At 38.2% G+C, this 23751-nt stretch overlaps 1 protein-coding gene across 3 annotated transcripts in view; it reads left to right on the top strand.

The window, feature by feature from the left end:
- The window catches only part of EXD1 (exonuclease 3'-5' domain containing 1), a 37477-nt gene that overhangs the window by 806 nt on the left and 12920 nt on the right, over positions 1 to 23751 (top strand). The window contains exons 2-10 of one of the 3 annotated variants that reach the window (XM_028506078.2): positions 2264 to 2449; positions 6281 to 6349; positions 9204 to 9261; positions 9570 to 9697; positions 12998 to 13056; positions 18586 to 18672; positions 21139 to 21243; positions 21326 to 21406; positions 23206 to 23349. In XM_028506078.2, the coding sequence (XP_028361879.1) occupies positions 2317 to 2449; positions 6281 to 6349; positions 9204 to 9261; positions 9570 to 9697; positions 12998 to 13056; positions 18586 to 18672; positions 21139 to 21243; positions 21326 to 21406; positions 23206 to 23349 (864 nt within the window). In that variant the 5' untranslated portion in view covers positions 2264 to 2316. The remainder of the gene's footprint in view (positions 1 to 2263; positions 2450 to 6280; positions 6350 to 9203; positions 9262 to 9569; positions 9698 to 12997; positions 13057 to 18585; positions 18673 to 21138; positions 21244 to 21325; positions 21407 to 23205; positions 23350 to 23751) is intronic. The other 2 variants (XM_036031918.1, XM_036031922.1) reach the window with 2 other exon arrangements.

Below are 23751 nucleotides of genomic sequence, written 5' to 3'. Positions count from 1 at the left end.
GCTGCTGGGCCAGGGCTTTAGTTGTTTTGTACAGACCAGGTTTCAGATATGATTAGAACCAGATTCTGATCGCTATCACTTAATACCTATACATTGGGGGGCTCTTGGCAAGCTGCCCAATTTAATTTGGGTTATTAGTTTTAACCTTTGCCTAAGGCTTTGAGGGCTTAGCATGAGACCTAGGTTCTAGACTCACTGAGTTGTTTTCATTACTGATTTGCTCTTGATGGACCTAGTGATGTCTGCTTCCGTATGTCCAGAGTGTGATGGTTTTGATATGCCTGTCTAGAAGCCACAGGAGCTTCTTTTAATCTTGCGAGTGTGGGTATGGTAGAAAAATTTGGTGTTAGCCACCGGATTGCCCCTGTTGTGAGTCTGTCTAGAGAAGCCCATCTCTAGATCCTGATCTTAGTTTTTCCTTTCTAATATTGAATCTTCCATTTGCAGGTGTCTTCAGTCAAAGCTTTCTTTGCTTTGTGTTAATTTTTTTCCTTTAACATTTCTTAAGTTTCCTTACTTTGCAAGCATTTCACAAACTTTTATTTCTTATCTTTTAAAAATATAAATGAATTTTTGGTCTGGTTTTTCCACTTTTATGTCCTATTGTTTCTGTGAAAATTCCCTTTTTGCCCACTGGATTGACTTAAAAAAAGAATGATTTTCTCAGACGCTTTGGTGACAATATTCTCTGGATGCTTAACATTTGGTCTTGCCCTAGACTACACATACCCTCCCCTAGGTGCCTGGTTTTAGTTCAGGTTCCACTACCTTCTAAATATGTGACTTTGGGCAGGTGTTTTAAACCTTTAAGCCTCAATTTCTGCATGTGTAAATTAGGAGGTGGTTGTTGTAGGCAACAAATAACATTTGTAAAAGCACTCTCCAGGGGTGTCCAACCTGGGGCCATGGGCCGTTTGCGGCCCAGGGTGGCTATGAATGTGGCCCAACACAAAATCATAAATTCACTTAAAACATTATGAGATTTTTTTGTGTGTGATTACATGTTGCAATGTATTTAATTTGTGGTCCAAAACAACTCTTCTTCTTTCAGTGTAGCCTTGAGACAACAAAAGTTTGGGCACCCCTGCTAGACCTTAAAATATAAAAATATAGGTTATGTATCTAGCTTAAATTGCTATGTATCTTCTTACCTTCTTTCTAGTTGAATTATGCCTTAATTGTTCCATGAATGTTTCATTTTAAAGTAAATTGCAAATTCAGTGGTTGACTATTCATAGTTGGCAAAGGCAAGCAGCTTTTAAATTTAAACAACCATAGAAGAAAACTTATCTGGGGTTCTATGTACAAGAACATCCAAATAACAGGATTCTAAAAGATACTTAAAAAAAGATTCATCTTTTAATATACAGTATTACACTAAAAATATGAGTGTCTACTATGAATGATACTTATGTCTATAAGATAGTTTTTTTCTTTGTACATTTCTGCATTATTATGTCTCCATTTCTGTACTTTTATTGACATGATAGTGGACAATTTCAGTATAGAGAGTTTTTTAATTGGGGAGTTTTTTTTCATTTTTCTCCATATACATCTTGAAATTATAAATTTTCACAAAACAGTTGGATTTACAAATCTCATGTATGACATGTGGCAGTTTAATCTGTCAGGTGATGACTTGTTGGTGACACTACGGCAGCCCGGTGCCTGAGCTGTGGCCAGGGTGGGATGGAATGGCCCTGGCAGTGACATGGCAGCTGGAATGGTAATGGATAAATTGTGAGAGTTCTAAGTCACTTATGATTTGGTTGGTAAAAGTGCCAAACTCCAGAAATATTACTAATCTAGAAGGGGCTAGATCCAGAAGAGGGTAGGGAGATCACAGACATTTCGGGGTAAACAGCTTATTGCAGCATGTGTCACAGATGTTAGTATCCATTTTTGTTCATTTGTTCTTTTCTGTTTTGGGTTGATATTAAGAAGGTATAAGTGTGTGCCATTTAAAAGCCTCTAAGTGTGCTTATTCATTTAACAAAGGAAGGAAAGGTGGTACTACCACATTTTATAGACAAAGAAGCCAAGTCTGCCTTGCCTGAAGTCCTATGGTTTTCCGTTTCCCATGTAAATATTAGAGTTGGTGCTTAAAGAGATCTTTTTCTCATTATCATTCTAAGAAGTTGAACAAAACTGAGTTACTCTCATAGTTTTAATTTTCTTGTCCCTTCCAGGTATGGGGAAAGAGGAAAAAAACCCCATCCTCCCCAAAATATTTTAAAAATCATGGATCTCTTTTATTTTCAAGTGCTTAGATACTCAGTGAAGATTACGTGAAGACTGCTTTTGGAATCAAAAGGCATGGATCTCAGCAGTGACTACCATTTCCTCAATCAGATTTTGTGGAGGAGGGTGAAACTCACATTGGTCTGTGGCATCTTTGAGGGAGTGCTCCAGCATGTGGACCCTAACAAGATTGTTGTCCTAAAGAAAGGTCTCTTGTTATTTCTCATACTCTTCTGCCATTTAAGAGATTAATAACAGTTTGAATGATGACTCTGGGCTCCACAGGGATCATTAGTAGTCATTATTCCTATTTTAGGCAAGGAGTAAGAGGAAGATTAGAATGCTATTTTCCCTAGCAGAGCAACATAGCTGCATATGCTAATTTGTCCCCATTTCTATACTTTTATTGACATGATAGTGGACAATTTCAGTATAGAGAGTTTTTTAATTGGATTTTTTTTTAATTTTTCTCCATATACATCTTAAAATTATGAATAACCTCTCCATTAGTTAGAATTGCTTTTGGCTTCAACAGACAAATTCACAAAGACATTTATTTTTCTCATGCAAAAAGAAGTCCATAGGTAGGTAGGCTGCTTAGGAATAGTGCAGATGCCAGGAGGAATGTGATGTCTTGTGCTCCTGCTCTGCCACCTCAGTGATTGTCTATTGGGTTGGCCAAAAAGTCCATTTAGTGTTTCTTGTAAAAAAAAACATGCATTTTTCATTTTCATCAATAACTTTCTTGATTTGGATATTTTGAGTATGTCAGCTATCTCCTGATATTGGCTTCTAGTGGGTAGAGGCCAGGGGTGCTGCTAAACACCTTCCAATACATAAGACTGCCCCACAGCAAAGAATTATTTGGCCAAAATGTCAATAGCACCAAGAAACTTCACAAACCACTTTTGATATGTTCCATCAGTGACAGCACCTTTTCCATACGCTGCACAAATCTTTTCTTGCATTTCCATTGTGTTTTTACCTTTCTTGAAATAAAGCATAATATGCCAAATATGTTGCATATCTTCTTCCATCTTCAATATTAAAATGGCTGCACAAAAATCCACCAATTTTAATAAGTTTTTTTAAGTGCACACTGATATGACAACTGTCACAATACAATCTAACAAAATTGTTTCAAATGAAGTTAAAACAACTAAACACTACTACAGCTGTCATACAGAAAAAACTAAATGAATTATTTGGCCAAACTAATATTATTCTCATGGTAATAAAATAACCTACACCTGCCAGCTTCCAAGCTTCATTTCTGGTTTATTATTAAGGATACAACTCAGGAACAGCCAAATGGAAGAGATGCATAGGGCAAGGTATGTGGGAAGGGACTCGAAGTTTTCATGCCCTCTCTAGGTGTGCCACTCTCCTGGATCCTCCATGTGTTCACCTTGAAGCTACAATATGTAGTTTTTTATTCAGCTAGAATATTGACTTGCTAGGGTAGTTGTTTTCCTGGCATGGTAAGTTTCAAGTTCACTATTAAAATATGCATAAAGGACATTTGAGAGATTAGTGTTATTGTTAAGCCATATTATGACCTTTGTGGGCTAGGATTAATTCACTTGGTAACTATTTATTGATAGTTTTATATCCCAGGACTGTGTTAGGTACTAGGGATGTAGATAAGAATAACACTGTCCCATGTCTCTGCCCTGGCTGGTGTGGTTCAGTGGATTGAGTGCCGACCTGTGAACCAAAGGGTTGCTGGTTTGCTTGCCAGTCAGGGCACATGCCTGGGTTGCAGGCATGAGAGGCAACTGAGCATTGATGTTACTGCCTCTCTTTTTCTCCCTCCCTTTCCCTCTCTTAAATAAATAAAATATTTAAAAAGAAAAAAATAACACTGTCCCTGTACTCAGAAAACTTAGTCTAGTATGGAGACATAAGCAAGTATTAATACAGTACTACAGTATGATATTCTCTCTGATAAAGGGACACACAGATGTTATGGGAACACAAAGGTTCAGCTGCCAGTAATTTAGATCTGAGAGTGATAGGATTAGTACTGTGGGGAAGGCTTCCCTCAAGGAGGAATTGATGGCAGAACTTTATTCAGGTGAGTAGGAATTAACTGGCTGGGAAGAAAGGGGAAGGCTGTTTTAGGTGAGTGGTTCTCAAACTTTGTGCATCAGAATAACCTGGAGACTTGTTTTTTTAAGGTCTAGGATAGGGATAAAAAATTTACATTTCTGACAAGTTTCCAGGTGTTGCTGATGCTGTGCTGGGGAGCACTTTGAGAGAACTATTGTTTTAAACAGAAGTTGCAGCATGTACAAAAATATAGGGACATGAAAATGTGCTGCATTTAGAAACCCTAAGTAAATTTTAGTGTTGAAAGATGTGAGAAATAAGGCTGGAGAAGTAGGCATGGATAATTTAGAAGGACCTTACATTAGAAGTAGGCATGGATAATTTAGAAGGACCTTACATTAGACCTTACTTACTTTTAGAAGTGTCATAGCATTTTGACACTTCTGAAATCAACGTGGAACAATCTGAAAGATTTTTAAGTGGGAAGAATAAGAGTTTTCAAGTTAGTTACTTGAAATTTTTAATGCAGTGTCATTAGGAACCATGCTCAGATGCTAGGAATAGATTTGCTTCCAGGGGCTTAAATAAATTAGGACTTTATTCTCCCTTATAAGGCAGACATCCCAGGCCTATTGTGACACTCCTCAAAGTTGGCAGGGATCTGGGATTTTTCATCTTTCTGCTCTTCCATCTTTAACACATGGCTTCAAACCTCAGAGTTCCAGACAAGAGGAAGAGGAAAAACAGCGAAAAGGGTATTCCACCCAGCTGAGTCAGTCCCCTAAAAGAGATGTTCTGGAAGTCCAGTAGGACACCACTGTCTACAAGGAAGTTGAGCATGTTTCTAGCCTGAATAAATGGTACTGAGTAGACAACAATCAGTAAATGCCTCACACTTGTTCAACAAAGCATTCAGTCCAGATGAAATATTTTGGTAAATTTCTCTGTAGTCTTTAATGACATAGATTTATTAATGGACATAATATAAGTCTGGTATGTCATATATATCATTGTTTTAGTTACCATTATTACAAACATTTTCTCATGTAACAGCTGCTGTGAGCATGTCCATCTGGATAAATAACACCACGTTGTAGGCATGACATCTAAACTGCTAATTCTCTTATCTGATTTGAGGAATTGGATTGTTGTTTCTGACAATTAATATTTTTAGCATGTAGCATGACATGAGTGTGGACCCTAGAAATAGTTAGCTGCCTTAAAATTCTTCTGGAGTTAGGTGGAATAAAAATCGATGAAAATATAGTAAGTATATGTAATACCTTGCCCCAAAGGCCTTAGCATATTCTTCGAAGAAGTTTAAATTTTTATTTATTATTGATTTTTAGAGAGAGAGAAACATCAGTTTGTTGTTCCACTTATTTATGCCTTCATTGGTTGATTCCTTTAAGTGCCTCGACCAGAGAATCAAACCCTCAACCTTGGTGTATTGGGATGATGATGCTCTAACCAACTGAGCTATTCAGTCTTTGCTTCTTCAGAGAAGTTTGAGTTCAGTGTACTACTGCTGCCCTTTTAGTTTCTCTGAGGTTCCCTCTTTTTTTTTTTTAATCCCTACTCAAGGACATGCTTACTGATTTTACAGAAAGGGGAAGGAAGGGAAGGGGAAGAGAGGGAGAGAAACATCAATTTGTTGCCTCTTGCACATGCCCTGAGCAGGGACTAAACCTGCAGCCTAGGCATGTTCCTTGACCAGATATCGAACCTGCAATCTTTTTGGATTATGGGAAAATACTCCAACCAGTTGAGCCACACTGGCCAGGGAGGTTCCTTCTGTTTTTTATTCTATTTGTTTAAAAACTATAGTGTTGTAATTTTTTGCTGACTCTTCATTCCTTGGGGAAAATAATTTGGAAATTTTTTATAAAACTCAGATTGGGCACTTTTGAGAGACATCATATTTTCTTATAGTTTTAGGGAATATTATTTTTTTTTAATTAACCAACTGAATTGTTTTCTATAACAGTGAAGAATGTGGAGACTGGTCGAAGTATCCCAGGAGTGAAGATGTTTTTTGGGCATGAGATTGTTAATGGTGAGAGCTTCATATTCCTGGAATTCTGATATTGGTATTTTCATTAGTAACAAACTCACTGCACTGCCTCATCCTTTTTTTCAATATTTGAAAAAAAATGTATTATCTTGCCTTTAATATTGCATTTATGAACTCTTAAAGTTGGTATTTGAGAATTGACCCTTACTGTTTCAATGAATATTACGAGCAGAATAGTCATTAGTCATCCTGGTTTTACAATGTGAGGGTTGCTGGTGCTCATTACTAGAACTCAGCCAGCAGGCAGAGTTAGGAATCTGGACAGAAAGGAACTGTCTTGCTCAGTAAGCAAGTTTAACACTACTAGTTCATAGTGTATTCACAGTCCCTTATCTGAAACCTTGAGGCTGAATGTTTCAGAGTCCAGAATGGTTCTGGACTTTTGGAAAGCCTAACACAGGATATGTACTGTTCATATTACATAATACCTCAAGTGGATCTGGGCAGCACTCTGTAATGAAAAACATTTCTACAGAGAAATGGTTGGATAATCATACTAAGTGGAATAACATAGCACTATAAATAGTATGTCGGTTTGGGTTTGCTACTAAAAGAGTTACCAAAACTTTTCTTGGTTTTCAGAGCTTTTTAGGTTTTGGAATCACAGGAAACAGCCCTGTTCTTTATTTCTGCCAACCAAAGCCATTTGGTAAGAATAGGTACAGTTGTTTGCCTGAAAGAGGGTAGAAGCTCAGCTGGTCCATGTGCTTCAGACAAGCCAAATGGGCTAAAAAAATGGCTGGGAGCAGGAACTACTTTTGCTTTCAAGAGCTCAAAAGCAGAAAGCCTGCCAAGGAGGAATTAAGATCAGTGCAGTGTGGAGAGGGTGGTAGAGTGGGAGATCTAGGTCTGCACAGGGTTCTGCGATAGTTTCTGTCTTCTCATCATTTGGGCAAATATGAGGAAAGGAAAGGACTCCTGTAAAAGAGATTACTGTTGTCGGAAAGATTACTTTGTTTTGTGAGAGAAGTAAGGTTTAGGGGAGATGAAAATCTCGCCAAATTAATGACTGCCAATCCAGACCCACTTCTAGCCAACTATCTAACTGTCCTTTGTCACTGAAGATGCTTCTGTAAGCACTCTGTCCCTCTGAACACCTTTTTATAATGTGGCAGTGAGAGTGGTGGTAGTAGTGGGATTTTTAATTGTGTTTTAAATATTAGCTTTTGCAGAGGAGCAGAGCTCTGGACTGGCCCAAAACTAGGCTGTGGATGGGTTCATAACAAGAAGTGAAGGGATCAGTACTACCATCTCCCTAACTCAGGAGAATACTAACCATTGACTAGCTTTGTGGTCTGTACACATGGATTTTATCTCCTCCTAAGTTCTTTCTCAAGGCTTAGCGTTCATAATTTTCAGCTCAAAAAATGACCTCCTCTTTCTTTGCCCTGTGGCTCAATCAGGGATGGAGGGGTCTCCCTGAAAAGCACCTTGAATAAGAATTATCAAGATGAAGGATAATAATTGACTAATCATGGTTTTTAGTGAATTTTACCTTCTCTGCCCCTGGCTCAGCACTTCTAGGTAGTGCTAGGAAAAGAGGCATTTGAGAGCGGCCCTTGAGAGCCTTTCCCCCCCAAAAGTAACTAAGTGTACTTAATTGAATCAAGATGCCATTAATTATAGCATACACTATTACTTTTCCCACCCTAAGAAGGAAAAAATGCTGCCGATTAAATTGTCATGTGCAGTTACTGTAAATCATATGCAATTTCAGAGCTGCTTAAAATGTGCATCATTGAATCAATGATATATAATATTTCCTATATTCCCTGTACTGCTAGGTCAAAAATAAATAGTTTCTGAATCTCATGGAATGTTTTCTTGCATATATCTTTTGTGATTTCCAGTCTAGTTTTTATTACCTTTCATGTCACTGAACTACTAATGTAGCAGTCTATGAGAGTTTTGAAGGGGACAGTTCTGTAAACGATTTTACAGAAAACCCCCAAACAGTACATAGTGTGATGGAAAGTGCATTAGGATAGGAATGAATAGAAGAGAAAAGATATCTCTAAAACCAATTTGTATGACCAGAAAGGCACCTTGGAGCAGAAAGGGTAAAGGGCACATGTAAAGAGTTTCCTAATCTTGCTGAATGGCCATGGAAGCTACATAGGGACATAGTGATTGACATTTGGATAAAGAAGAAGTGCTGCATATCTACGATGGAGTATTACTTGGCCATAAAAAGAATGAAATCTTACCATTTGCAACAACATGGGTGGACCAGAGGGTATTATGCTTAGTGAAAAAAATTAGAGAAAGATATATATGATTTTACTTATATATGGAATCTAAAAAACAAAATAAATGAACAACAAAACAGAAACAAATTCATAGATATAGAGAACCAGATGATTGTTGCCAGATGAGATGGGGGTTGGGAGACTGGGTGAAAAAAGGTGAGGGAATTAAGAACTGCAAATTGGCAGTTACAAAATAGTCATGGGGATGTAAAGTACAGCATACGGAATGTAGTCAATAATATTGCAATAACTATGTATGATGCCAGGGGAGTACTAGATGTATCTGGGTGATCACTTAGTAAGTTATATAAATATCTAACCACTATGCTGTACACCTGAAACTAATATAATACTGAATGTCAACTATAATTGAAAAGTATAAATAAATATTAGGAGCCTTTAGTGCTTTGGATAGTCTTTTCTACTCTCTTTTATAGATAGCATATAAAGTCCTCTAGGGACCAACATTTCATTTCTAATTACTGTCTGTGGTATACAGCCAGACATCCACAGTCCATCTGAGGATAGATGGAGTGTTAATTGCTTTCAGATTGGAAACTGTTGGGAGTCATTTGTTTATTTTACAGTGGAGCTACTGGATGAAGCAGAACAAACTGCACTGGGGGAAAAGGCATCCTCTGTAAGGTATGATGGAATAATTTTCTTAATTATGATGTTACCCAAATGTACACATCAGAGTAGAATGTCTTACCTAACTCTAATTCCCTAGCTGGGTAATTCCTAAAATGGCCTGAGGTAATAGAAATGAGAAAAAAATAGATGGGCATTTTTCCCATCTTTAGGTGGTATATCCAAGTCAGGTAAGCAGTGGATGAATGGGCCATCTATGAAATAGAGGTCTAGGGTTCTTATCATTGACGTGTGGCAAAATCTGTGTATGGCATTAGCAACAAAGAATAATTCACCTGAGTGTTGCTTTTTTGTAAGCACAGTCCAAATACAGAGAGCACCAGGATGGATAAAATGAAAAATGAAGACCTAAGTGTATGTGAGCTTCCTTCTCCTGCTTTTGAGGCACCAACCACCTCTCTCCTGAATGACCTCAAGTACAGCCTGTCAGGTGAGTGCTGGGCCTCTCTTTATTGTGGTTCACAACTCTTCAGAGTTGGCATAACCCTGAATCAAGGTTCCATGTGGAATGCTCAGCTAAGTCGTTGATTCTCGGTCCTGGATTAAGATAACATATTGTGATTCATTGGTTTATTTAATATTTGAGTGCACACTATACCTGGACATTTGGTATACTGAGGTGTGGTATCTGTGCCCTCATTGAGCTCTGGTTTAGTAAACACACACTAAATAATTAAATAAGGTAAATGGCTATAATATATACTATGCTAGTGCCAGATGCTGTGGAGAGAAAAAAGGAAGAAAGAGTAGATGTCTGTGGAGAGGGTGGTTTTACAATTGAGGGTGTCCAGGATACACCTTATTGAAATGGCAACATTTGAGTAATGGCCTGGAGGAGGTGAGGGATGGAGCTATATGGATATCTGTGGGAAATATTTGGGGGGGGGGCAGGAAAAAAACAAATACAAAGACCCTGAGACAGGAATACGTCAGGATCTTGACATAACAGCAAGGAGATCAGTATGCTGGAGCAAGGAGAGTAGTAGGAGATGAAGCGGGGTCAGTGGATCATGGAAGACATTGTAATCATTGAAGGGGCTTTTACTCTGAAATGAGAAGAAAAGCCACTGAAGATTTTTTGGATTTATCATTTCCCTAATGACTCAGGATTTTGAAGATCTTTTTATGTGTTTATTTGGCATTGAATATCTTCGGTAAAATGTCTGTTCATATCTTTTGCTCATTTTTCTTATTGAATATTTTCTTATTATTTTCTTAGGAGTTCTTTATATATTCTGGATACAAGTATTTTCTCATAAATGCTTTGTAAATATTTCTCTAAATCTGTGGTCTGGCTTTTCATTCTCTTAAAGTATCAAAGGGCAGACTTTTTAAATTTTGATGAACTACAATTTATTTATATTTTCTTTCATGGGTAATGCTTTTGGTGTTATATCTAAGAAATTCTTTTGTAACCCAAAGTCACAAAGATTTTCTCTGTATTTTTTTCTAGCTGTTTCATAAGTTTTAGGTTTACATTTAGGTCTATGATCCATTTTCAGTTATTTTTTGTATAGATATGAGGTATGGATCAAAGTTTCTCTTTTGCAAATGAATAACCAGTTATTCCAGTACCATTTGTTTAAAAGACTATATATACTTCACTCAATTACATTTGCACCTTTGTCAAAAATCAGTTGTCTATAAATGTGTAGGTTTATTTCTCAACATTCTATTCTGTGACGTTGATCTATTTCTTTATCTTTACACCAACAATAGACTGTTCGTTTACAATTGATTTATGCTTGAAGTTGGGTAATGTTCTTTCTCCAAGTTGTTTTGGCTATTTTCAGTTTTTAAAATTTCCCTATGAACTTCAGAATTAGCCTGTTAATTTCTACCAAGAAAAAAAAAGAAACCCTACTGGAATTTTTATTGAGATTGCATTGAATTGATAGATAGGGGAATATTAGCATCTTAACAATATTAAGTGTCCCAATCCATTTACCTAGTATATCTTTCCATTTGTTTAGATTTAATTTCTCAGCAATGTTTTGTAGTCCCCAGCATGTCTTACATATTTTTTCCTTATTTATCCCCAAGTATTTCATATTATACTATTGTATACTATTTTAAGACTTTTATTTCCCATTGGAAAGTTTTGAGCAGTGAAGTAACGTGATCTGACTTCTGTTTTAACAAGCCTCTCTAAAGCCTGTATGGAGAAATGCTGTAAAGAGGGCAAGGATGAAAGCATGTACAGGAGGCTATTGAAATATTTTGAGATGAGTGGGTATGATGGGGCTTGGACCCCAGCAGTACCTGTGTAGCTGGTAAGAAGTGGCAACCCTGACCGGAGTGGCCCAGTTGGTGGGGAGTCATTCCACAAAGCGAAAGGCCTCTTGTTCAGTTCCTGGTCAGGTAACATGCCTGGGTTTCAGGTTCTGTCACTGTGTCGGGTGTGTGCAAGAGGCAACCGATCCATAGTTCTGTCTCACATCGATGTTTCTCCCTCCCTTGCCCTCTCTCTAAAAATAAATGAAATCTTTAAAAGAAAAAAAGAAGTGGAATTCTGGGTGTACTTTGAGGTGGAGCACACACGGCATGCTGATAGATCAGATGTGGATGTGAGAGAAAGAGAAGAAGCAAGGATGACTTCAGGGGTTTGAGCCTGAGCTATTAAACTGAGATGGGAAAGACTATGGGTGGAAAAGGTTTTGGGGAGATAATTAGGATTTTAGTTTCTGTCAACCTAAGTTTGAATGTAAATCTAGAGATGAGAAAGGTCTGAGGTAGAACCATAAATTCAAGAGTTAGACTGTAAATGATATTTAAAATCTTGAGACTAGAAGATATAGGTCACCAAGAGAGTGAGTATGGTTAGAAAAAAGAAAGAGGTACTTGGACTGTGTCCTGTGCCACTCCAAAGTTTAGAGGTTGGGAGATGAAGAACTACATGTTATACCATAATTGTAATCTTTTCAATTACATAATAAAAAATAATTAATTTTCAGAACCCAGAGAATTCTAAAAGAGTGGACATTGGCCTTTCTGCAGGACTAATTTTTTTTATAAAAAAATTTATTTTAAACTGTAATTTTTTTTGTTATGAATGCACTTTTGCAACAGCGTGGATGGACCTGGAGATTATTATGCTAAGTGAAATAAGCCAGCCAGAGGGAAAAAAAAATACTGTATGATCTCACTTATATGTGGGTTCTAATAAACCAAATTAACTGCTAAACAAAAAAAATCCCCAGAGGTTTGGATACATGGAACAGACTGGGGAGGGAGGGAGGAGAGAGGACTAGATGAAAGAAGGGGAAGGGATTAGCCACAGAGCATGTATGCATAACGTGGAGACACAGACAAGTGTGGTGATGGCCAGAGGGAAGGAGGGTGAGGGCTGGGTGGAGGCAAGCAAAGGGGTGGGGTGAAATGGGGACATCTGTAATAGTGTCAACAATAAAAATAAAGTTTAAAAAGTGCATATCTTGAAGGATTTTAAGACATAAACCTATGAGGAGGGAAACATTCCTGGATTATCACAGGAAATGACTAAATAGTTCAATTCATAAAATCATCAATGGTGGGGCTTTTGTTTATTCTCAGTTGACAAACAGGATGCTAAGTGTTCACTGTGTGATGGGCTGATGCAGGTGATAATGAAATAACATTGGATGTTTGAGTTGCAATAGAGTAAGAGTTTATTAATATGGCTAAAATTAGTGGGAAGGCTACTCTATTTCCAAGGAAGACAAATATATCTAATACCATCATTCCCTTGTAGAGGAAGAAGAGGTGACATACACAGTCGTTGATCAGTTCCAGCAGAAGTTTGGTGCCGCAGTAAGTATTACCTCAGTCATTCCCAGTTTTGTCTGCATATGAGTATCATGTCTACGTCTCACAAATTTTTCTCTTACTATAAGATCATTGATGTTTTCTCTAATAATTTAACAAAATATTTGAGTGCCTACTGTATGCCAGGCTTGTTCTGAAGTCTGGGGTAAAACAATAATCAGTTTCCAGCCCATAAGGAGCTTACATTTTAGTGCAAGAAGATAAATAATTATATCATTTGGTGATAAGATTTATGGAAAAAAAAGTGTGGTGTGGTGAATAGAGTGACAGAGAGTTCCTGTCTTTAGACAGAGAAAACCTCTGTGAAGAGATGACTTTGGAACACAGACCTGAAAGAAGAGAGCCAAGGATGTGGCTACCTAGGTAAAGAAATTAAAGGAAGGTGTAATTAGCAAGTACCAAGGCCCTGAAACTAAAGCACACTTGGCTTGTGTGAAGGAACAGTGGGGAGGTCAGTGTGGCAGGACCACAGTGAAAAGTAACAGAAAATGAGAAGAAACAGGAGGTAGATCAGGTAGGGCTTTTTAGACAGTATAAGGATTTTAAATTTGGCATGAGTGAGATGAACAACCATTGGCACTTTTAGAGGAAAGTCAGAAATTCATTTTTAGTTATATTTTAAAGAGACGATTCTAGATGCTCTGCCTGGGCAGTTTCTCTATAACCATTTATTATTTTGAGGAATGGTCTCAGCCTAGGGTACAGTTCACAGTTGGACTTCTGGGGAGTCATTGTGCTTTCTTTGTTTATGTTCAAGCTTACGCTTGTGTCTGCGTGGATGCATTTTTAAAAATGTTTTAAAGATTTTATTTATTTGTTTCTAGAGAGAGGGGAAGGGAAGGAGAAAGAGAGAGAGAGAAACATCAATGTGTGATTTGCCTTTTGCATGCCCCAACTTGGGACCTGGCCCGCACCCAGACACGTGTGTGCCCTGACTGGGAATCGAACCAGTTACCCTTTGGTTCACAGGCCAGCACTCAATCCACTGAGGCACACCAGTCTGGGTGTTTTTTTTTAAATTTTAAAATTCTATTCTATGATTATGCTGTTACATTGTCCTGATATTTCCCCCATTGCCCTCCTCCACTGAGCACCCCCTACTCCCTCAGGCAATGCCCCCACCATTGTTCATGTCCAGGGGTCATGTGTATAAATTCTTTAGCTAATCCATTTTCCTACACTGTACTTTACATCCCCACACCTATTCTGTAACTACCTATTTTGTACTTCTTAATCCCCAATCCCCTCACTGCTTCCCCCATTCCCCCTCCCTTATCCCATGGGGCAACTTTCTGGTAACTTCTCTTGCTGTTAAGGGTCTCTCTGTATCTTTAACCACTGGCCTTTTAATAATGATGTATCTTGGAGTGGATCTCTTTGCATCCATCATAATTGGGACTCTGCATGATTCCTGGAATTGCATGTCTATTTCCTTCACCAAATTAGGGAAGTTTTCTTTCACTATATTTTCAGAGAAGTTTCTAATTTCTTGCTCTTCCTCTTCTCTTTCTGGCACCCCTATGAAGCAAATGTTGGACCTCTTAAAGTTGTCCCAGAGGCTGTTTATACTATACTCATTTTTTGTTTTCTTTTTTCTTGTTCTTTGTGGTTGTTTTTTGCTTCCTTATGTTCCAAATCATTGATTTGATTCTTGGCTTCATCTACTCCATTGTTGTTTCACTATAAAGTGTTCTTTATTGCAGTTAGTATATCCTTCATTTCTGACTGGGTCTTATTTATGCAGCTGAGGTCCTCCTTAAGGTCCTTGAACATCCTTATAACCAGTGTGTTGAACTCTGCATCTGGTGGATTGCTCATCTCCATTTCATTTAGCTCTTTTTCTGGAGTTTTGATCCATTCTTTCATTTGGGCCATGATTCTTTGTCTCCTCATTTTGTCAACCTCCCTGTGTTTATTTCTATGTATTAGGTAGAGCTGCTTTGACTCTATGTCGTGCTAGTGTGGCCTAATGTAGTAGGAGTCCTATAGGGTCCAATGGCATAGCCTTCCCTGTCACTCAAGCGGGGTACTCGAGGTGCGTTCTTTGTGTGGGCAGAGTACTTGCTCTTAGTTGAGCCTTGGTTGCTGTTGGCAGATCAATGGAAAGGATTTACCCAGGCCAGTGAGCTGCAAGGACTGGCTGTGACCACTGACCACCAACCTGCACCCTCCGTGGAGGATCAGATGTGCAGTGACAGCTCCAAGGTGGTCTGTAGCTGTCTACTGGGTGTTTGGCCCTGGGGTTTCCTGGGTGGTGCAGGTCAAAGTCATCCCACCTGTGTTTTGCCCAGGGCACCCTGCCTGAGCTGTAAAGCATTCTGAGATGGCTGCTACTTGTGTTGGGCTTGGAGATTCCCAGGTGAAGCCAAGTTGTGACTCTAATCTGGCTACCACTAGGCCTCACTGAGGCCAGCTGTGGCTTGTTGGATAGGATTTAGGAGCCAAGACCAGCCATTCTTATGGAAAAGCAGCTTGGGTGGGCCCATAAATTGGGTGAGGTAGAGCCTCTGTAGGTCTCTGTACCGGGTCACACAGTGGTAGTCTGGTTGATGGAGCCTCGGATATGGTACCAGTCTACTAGCTCTTGTGGCAAGGGCTCAGCAAAGGGACAATGACCTCTGCTCACCCCAGTGCCAGACACTCCAGTCTCTCCCTGTGTACCACTAATGCCTTTCAAGCTGCCACCCTGGTGCTGGAGCACAGAGAGCCAGTCTGAGTAGGGGAGTCTGTGTGTGGGTTCCCCAAGAAGAACCGCTTAGGGCTCCAACAGCCTCCTTCACCAACTCATTCCCTGCTGGTTTTTGCAACCAAGTTGTGGGGACTTACCTTCCTGGCACTGGAATCCTGGTTTTGGGACTTGATATGGGTCTGTGACTCCTTACTCCCGAGACATCCCTCTCAAATTTTTATCCATGTGGGTGTGTGGCCAGCATGTTCCCCGTCCACACTCTTCCTATCAGTCTGGGTGGATGTGGTTTCTTCGATTCCGTTGTTGTCAGACTTTCATTCAACTGGATTTCTGATGTTCCTGGGTGATGGTTGTTCTTTCTTTTAGTTGTTAAGTTTGATGTAGTTGTGCTAAGAGGCAAGCCATGTCTGTTTACGTTGCCATCTTGACCAGAAGCCTCATGGGTACATTTTTTGAGAGAGCGTTAGCTTCTAACAGAGTCTTTTTTTTTAAACAGCTTTGTTGAGATATAATGCACATGCCATAAACTCACCGATTTAAAATGTACAGTTCTCTAACTTTTAATGTATTCAAAGAGTTGTGTACATCTATCACCAAAATAATTTTTAGAACATTCGAATACTCCCATAAGAAACCCCATACTCCTTAGCCATCACCTCTGACGCCTCCCTAGCCCCAGACAGCCACTAATCTACTTCTGGCCTCTATGGATTTGAGTGTTTTAAGACATTTCATAAAAATGGGAACATATAATATATTTTCATTTGTAGCTGACTTCTTTTGCTTAGCATAACATTTTAAAGGTTCATCTATGTAATAGCTTATACCAGTATTTCACTTATTTTTATTGCCAAATATTCCTGTGTATGGATATATCACATTTCATTTATCCTTTTGCCATTTGAGGGACATTTGGATTGTTTCTACTTTTTGGCTATTATAAACAGTGCTGCTGTGAACATTCATGTACAAGTTTTTGTGTGGACATATGTTTTCATTTCTCTTGGATAGATACCTGGGAATAGAATTGCTGTTGAATTTTTTAAGGATTGGTCATACTGTTTTGCAAGGCTGCTGTACCATTTGACATTCCCACCAGCAGGATGTGAGGGTTCCGATTTCTCCACATTCTTACCTGAAGTGTGGAATTGCTAGTAAACTGAGATGGGAAAGAGTATGGGTGGAAAAGGTTTGGGGGAGATAATTAGGACTTTAGTTTCTGTCAACCTAAGTTTGAATGTAAGTCTAGAGATGAGGAAAATAGTCTCAGGTGGAGGTATAAATCCAAGAGTTAGCCTCTAATGATATTTACAGCCTTGAGACTATGTTGCCTGTCGTTTTGATTATAGTCATTCTAGTGGTGTGAAATGGCGTCTCACTGCGGTTTGGATTTACATTTCCCTGCTAGCTAATAATGTTGAATATTTTTTAATGTGGCTTTTGGCTATTTGAATACCTTCTTCAGAGAAATGTCTATTCTTTTGCCCACTTTTTTTTGAGACTTTTTAAAATTACTTTATTGTTGTTCAATTGCAGTTGTCTGTATTTTCTCCCCACCCATCCCCGCCACCCCCATTAAACCCGCCTCCCTCCCTTGCTTCCACCCTCCCTCTTGGTTTTGTCCATGTGTCCTTTATAGTAGTTTCTGACTTTTGCCCATTTTTAAATTAAGTTATAAGAATTCTTTTATAGCAACATATTGTTTAAAGGGTCCATGACAACAAAAAAAATGGAATAAGAACTTTTGTTTTGGAAATTTGAAGAGGTAGTTGGAAATTCTTATCAATAGGGAAGTCCAGCCTTTATTCCCAGTTCTACAGCCTTCCTGTTGATTGAGGATGGAACTAAACTTCATTCTCCTTTTTTCATTAGTGATAAAAGATACTCAGGATGTAGAACAATTTACTCTCTAAAGCACAGGTGACAAATACAAGGCCCATGGGCTGAATCCGGCCCTCCACTTTGTTTTATCCAGTCGGCACCTTGTTTTCTACCGGTGCCTGCTGAGCTCCTTGCCCCTAGTTAAGGAGCAGTTACATTTATACAGTCCTAAAATTACATTCAGCCCTTGAAGGCAACTGCGAGGCTGATGTGGCCCCTGGTGAAAATGAGTTTGACACCCCTGCTGTAAAGGAAGATACTGTGTTAGTGTAAGTTACCATGCCCTTGAATTCTTGAGTAATTTATCTACCTGTAAAATACGGAGTATCTTGTATCATGCAGATATTTTTATAGATTGTGGATTAAGAATCCTAGGTTATATAATCTTTTGAAATACTTTTATGTATCTTTTGAAATAGGATAAGAGTATAGATAATCAAAGGACCAACATATGTTCCTGGGTAACCACTCTTTCAGTTTTGAGTAATTTAATGAGTCCAAGACTTGAAGGGACTTGTTGAATCCTTGTTTCTCTGATTCTGAACAGTAGATACTGTGAAACTCAGCCGCTACGTGAGTTCCCTTCAGGTACAATAAGTTGCCCTGTGTTAGGGTGCTATTCTTTGATGCATCTTTCTCTGTTGCCTCAGTGGTAACAAAAGATACCAAAGTTTTCAGTTCTTACTAGCATTGGGGATATTTATTTTCTGGTTGTAGAATAATTTTGTGAAAACTGAAAAAAGGATCACAAGTGTTTAGTGGTGTGGTGTAGTGGTGGTGGGGGTGGGGGTGTGTGTATGAAGCAGACTCCTGTTTTGGATTAGTAAGATTCTGTGAATTTAAAAAATATGATCTACTTTTTTCATTTTACTTGTGTCATCAATGATACCATAATTGCAAAATTAATTTCCTAGAGAATTATATTTTCTTCCTTTTCTTATTAGATGCTCCACATCAAGAAGCAGAGTGTCTTGGGTGTGGCTGCAGAAGGAGCAAATGTTTGTCGTCATGGGAAACTATGTTGGCTTCAGGTAAAAATAATTTAAAAAAAACTTTATTTTCAAATAATTGTAGACTCACTGGGTAAATTTATTTTAATTGTCTTCTGTGTGTCACCCAAGTATCACTGTACTGTAACTTATGTGGAACATCTTTCACTCTTTTACTACTGAGTTTATTCTTTTCAAAAGAAGAATTTCTGTCCACAGATTCACTTTTATAATAGTTATTGCTGTCCCACAGACCCTGGCCTTCTTTCCCAGCTCTGTTCTCTTGCCTTAGATATATGAAGAGTTCTTCATCTTTCCTTTTGTTTGGTAGCTTTCCACAGCAGGTTTCTACCACATCCTTTTTATTTTCCTGGACCTGAGAGATGTCAGGTAAGGATCCCCATTATGTTAAAAGAACTTTGTAGTGAGCCTTGCATAGCTAGAGGTTGGGTAGCTACCTTAGCATCAAAGTGAGCAGCTTCAGCATTTAAGGGGTCGAGTACCCAAACAATGTCTTCTATCCTTTGAGTCAAGACGTACCTCCACCTACTGAGATGATATTTTTTATTAGGATTGGCATCCTGCCCTTTTGACATTCTTCTTCTGGAATGTTCACCTTCTTGAAGGGAAATTAATGGAGGTATCAAGCCCAGTTTTGCTTAAGGATTAAATTGCCTCTCTTGTTCCTTGTACTGTCTTGGTAAACCTTAGCTTTTAGATGACTAGGTTTGTGTTAGCAGCACCAATGCAAATTACTTAAACCTCCACAAGCAACAAAAACAAAAGTAAACACATGAGACTGTATCAAACTAAAAAGTTTATGCACAACAAAAGAAAAGATGAACAAAATGGCCCTGGCTGGTGTGGTTCAGTGGATTGAGGGTTGGCCTATAAAGCAAGGGGTCGCTGGTTCAATTCCCAGTCACGGAATGGGTACCTTAGTGGGGAATGGGTGAAAATGTGAAGGGATTTAAGAAGTACAAATTGGTAGTTACAGAATAGTCATGTAAAGTACAGCATAGGTAATATAGTCAAGTAATAACTATGAATGGTGTCAAATGGGTACCAGTTTTATCAGGGTGATCACTTCATAAGTTATATAAGTGTCTACTCACTGGATTGTAGGTCTGAAACTAATGTATGTCAACTGTAATTGAAAAATATAAAATTACTTAGAATTAAAATAATAAGATGAAGCTAGCAAATATTTATTGAGAGTTAAAGTTTTTTTTTAATATCCTTTGGCTCATTTCTCAGGGCCACTTCTAGGAATCTATCCTAAATAATTCAAAATATGAAGAAAGAATATGTGAGAATCTATTTCACTTAGCATCATTTACAATGGTGAGAAGTCAGAAACCATTTAAATAGTTAATAAGAGAAGTCATAGTACATTTTATAACTTCTTATGAATGCCGAAAAATGATGACAAGTGTAATATAGAAAAATATTTGAAAGTTCATTAATGGAAAAAGCAGGGTATAGATTTGGATGCATATTATTGGAGCCATGTACATTTTTGCATATGAAAAATAGAAGGGAATATTGCCTGGCATGCATCGATGTGCTAAAAAATGTGTAGCAGCCATCCACATGCCTGGCTCTGTTCTAGTTGCATGTGTGGTGGTGAATCCAACATAATCTCTTGTTTCATAGAATGTACAGTCTAGCAGAGAATTATTTTCCAAACTTTTAGTGTTGACTCAATTTTTATAATTAAAAATGTAGGGAAAAATAGCAGGGATTGATTATTTAGATGTCAAATTCTAGCAACTATCATGAAGGATCCAAGAACAGGTGCCATGTAGGCCTGGCAATTGTAGCTATAACAACAGTTAGCTCCTGAAATGACACAGATGGCATCAGCCTGTCGCATGGCTGGCTCCCTAGACCTATTTGCATCATTTTTGCCTTACACTCTCTGACTCAGTAGATTATCTAACTGTACTGCTTCTGTGACTTTTATGATCAGAAACAATCAAGAAGTCTTATGATTGTATGAAATTGAATTATAAAGCAGTGTTTCACATCCTGCCATTTGTGCCAGTGTACTTGTTGACCTTTTTTTTTCCTGCTAGGGGACTGGGATCTTCTCTTATGAGTAATTTCACGTAATACTTAACCCATTCATTCCCATTAGGTAACTCAGAAACATAAAAAAGCATTTTGTGTTGTTAACAAAATACTGTTTATTCCCCTTAAACCTCTAATCCCTGGGATATTAGAATGCCATAGGTGAGACTGGTAAAACACAGTTGGGACAGTGAAAAGTGAAAGGTTAAATTACCAGCTCGTCTGTTTCTTTTCTTTTGAAAATTATGGTCATAATTTCTTTTTTTAAAACTTAAGATCACTGTAAATCCAATTTCTCTAAGAATATTGAATGCCCTATTGTTTACTTTAAAAGTGAGGCTGTTAAATATTTTATCATGTCTCTCTCGGCCCTCAAATTCCCTTCCCTAGTTCTTTCTTACTCTATAACATGTGGGTCTGGGTGGTTTATTGTAGGTGGCTACAAATAGTCGTGTCTACTTATTTGACATTCTCCTGCTGGGAAGTCGTGCTTTCAACAATGGACTACAGATGGTATTAGAAGACAAGAGAATTTTGAAGGTGAGTGTGGGAGCAGATTCCTCTGCTAGTAAAATTTGCAGCCAGGTTCTAATTACTCTGTCTCTGTCTTTTGATATGTTAGGTTATCCATGATTGCCGTTGGCTTTCTGATTGCCTCTCTCATCAGTATGGAATTTTGCTGAATAATGTCTTCGATACACAGGTACATGCGAGGAAATGCTGGATTCAACCTATTGCACGTAGCTCTTCTAGAAAATAGGCCTTGTCTGATGAGTGGTCGAAAGTCTTTGTGTGTGTGTATGTCCCATTCCCACTCACTTCTCATGTAAGATGTTTGTATAATATGTGAGATCATTTGATGAACTCTAAAATCACTGCAGAAAAGTTACATAAAAGTATTTAGGATTTCCCCCCTTATTTTGCTCCAGAATTTGTCAAATAAGGAGCAAGCTCCATACTCTACAACATTTAGAAACTTGAACAATTTGGGGGTCATTCAGAGGTCTGACATGGGACACTTAGTATGAGGTGAACAATCATATCTCTGCCTTTTCCACATACGTATGAGTTAAAGCTTTTGGCTAGTTGACACCTAGCTCAGGGATGCAGGTTGTCCTAGACGTGCCCCAAAAGCCTATTTTGGCCCCCATATAGCCTGAAGATATGTGATTCTTCTCTGCTCTAAAGGGCCCCAGGGAAATGAGAAATCTTATACTATACTATCTCTTAGAGCATGGTTTGCCTGTGAGAGCAGGAAAACCACTAGTTTTCATAAGGTTCTTCTAGGTTTATGCTAGTGGAAAGGAGATCTTGAATATATAAGCCCTAGAGCCTTCGGAGAGGGCTTAAACTAACGAGTTGCCAATTATTTTTGAGTGGAAATTCCTAAAAGTTCAATTTTTTAGTTATTAAATGTGATTGAGTTTGCCCTTTATGTATCTGCTCATTTACATGTTCCGTTGCGCCTTCTTTCAGGATCTTTTGCTGTATAGAGATTGCCTTTGTGCTTACTCCAAATGCAAGATAATTGTTCATTGTTCCCTTGACCTCATGTGTATTGTGTAATGAAGTCACAGGCATATTTTTCCATATTTTTCTTTTCAGATTTCCATAGAGCAAGAAACAGGAATTGAGAGTTTTCCTAATTTGCTTTCCTTTAATACAATGTACTAGTTTTCTCTTGCCATTGTAACAAATCACAAATTTAGTGGCTTAAACAACATTAATTTACTCCCTTACAGTTGTGGAGGTCAGAAGTCTGAAATCATGCTCATTGGGTTGAAGTCAAGGTATCAGCAGGGCTGGTTTCTTCTGGAAACTCTGATGGGGAAGAGTCTGTTTCCTTGCCTTTTTCATCTGTATTCTTTGGCTTGTGCTTCCATCTTCACAGCGCGCCACTCCAGTATCTCCTGTCATAGCAAAGTCCCCCTCACGCTCCCTCTTATGAGAATACTTGTGATACATTTAGCCCCTGCCCCTGGATAATTCAAGATAATCTCCCCATCTCAAGATCCTTAATTACAGCTTCAAATTCCATTTTGCCATGTAAAATTACATTCACGGGTTCTAGGAAGTGGGATTAGATCTCTATGGGGACCATTATTTAGCCTATCACACACAGATAAATAATTATTTCAATTCCTAATTTTATTAACTTTCCTTACCAAAACTTTACCAGAGTTGTTTATAAAGTAATAAAATAATTCTTGAATTTCATCATTCCCTATTTTCCAGAGGCACCAAAAAGAAATAAATAGCCATAAAGCAGGCAAATAAAAAAGTGGAAAAGAAAGTAGACAAGGACACATTAAAATTGGTGATCTTTTTTCTTTTCTTCCCCTATTTTTTCAGAATAAGTTTACTGTATCACTTTAAATTTCCATGTGGATTCTTGGAGAAAATGGTATTTAAAGACATTTCTCTAAATATAGTTCTTCCAGAAGATGGCTCTGTGTATACATTCTATAGATTGGTCTCTTTGTCTTTTTTTTATTGCCACAGGTGGCAGATGTCCTTCAATTTTCCATGGAAACAGGTGGCTTTCTTCCAAACTGCATCAGTACTTTACAGGAGAGTTTAATAAGACACCTTAAAGTAGCCCCTAAATATCTTTCCTTTCTGGAAGAGAGACAGAAACTGATTCGGGTGAGTATTAAAGGGTATCCCTTATGACATTAATTTTTTCAAGGGTTTTCTGAGTGGGGTTATCAGCATATTCTCCAGAGAAACGACAGCTGCCGTGTAAGCATGGGAACATTGCTAAAATGTTAGTTGTTCCTAATGGGAACCATTTGTTTCTGGTCTCGAGTAGATAAGAGCCAGGATCCAGATTTGTTGTTTATCAATTTAAAAGCAGTCTGAAATACATTTTAAAGCTGGGACAAGGGATGATTATTAGGTTGAGAATTTGGACTAAGCAATCGAACAAAAATAATCCCAATTATTTCCTCTCAAAGTAAAGTAGATTTTATTTACCTCCTGATAGTCTTGCATGCCAAACTGGGGTCTAGACCATATGGGCTATAATTTTGTCCACATAACCAAGTC

This window comes from Phyllostomus discolor, chromosome 1, assembly GCF_004126475.2.
Source record: "Phyllostomus discolor isolate MPI-MPIP mPhyDis1 chromosome 1, mPhyDis1.pri.v3, whole genome shotgun sequence".
Classification (NCBI taxonomy): domain Eukaryota; kingdom Metazoa; phylum Chordata; class Mammalia; order Chiroptera; family Phyllostomidae; genus Phyllostomus; species Phyllostomus discolor.
This window is presented reverse-complemented; position numbering and strand designations above follow the sequence as displayed.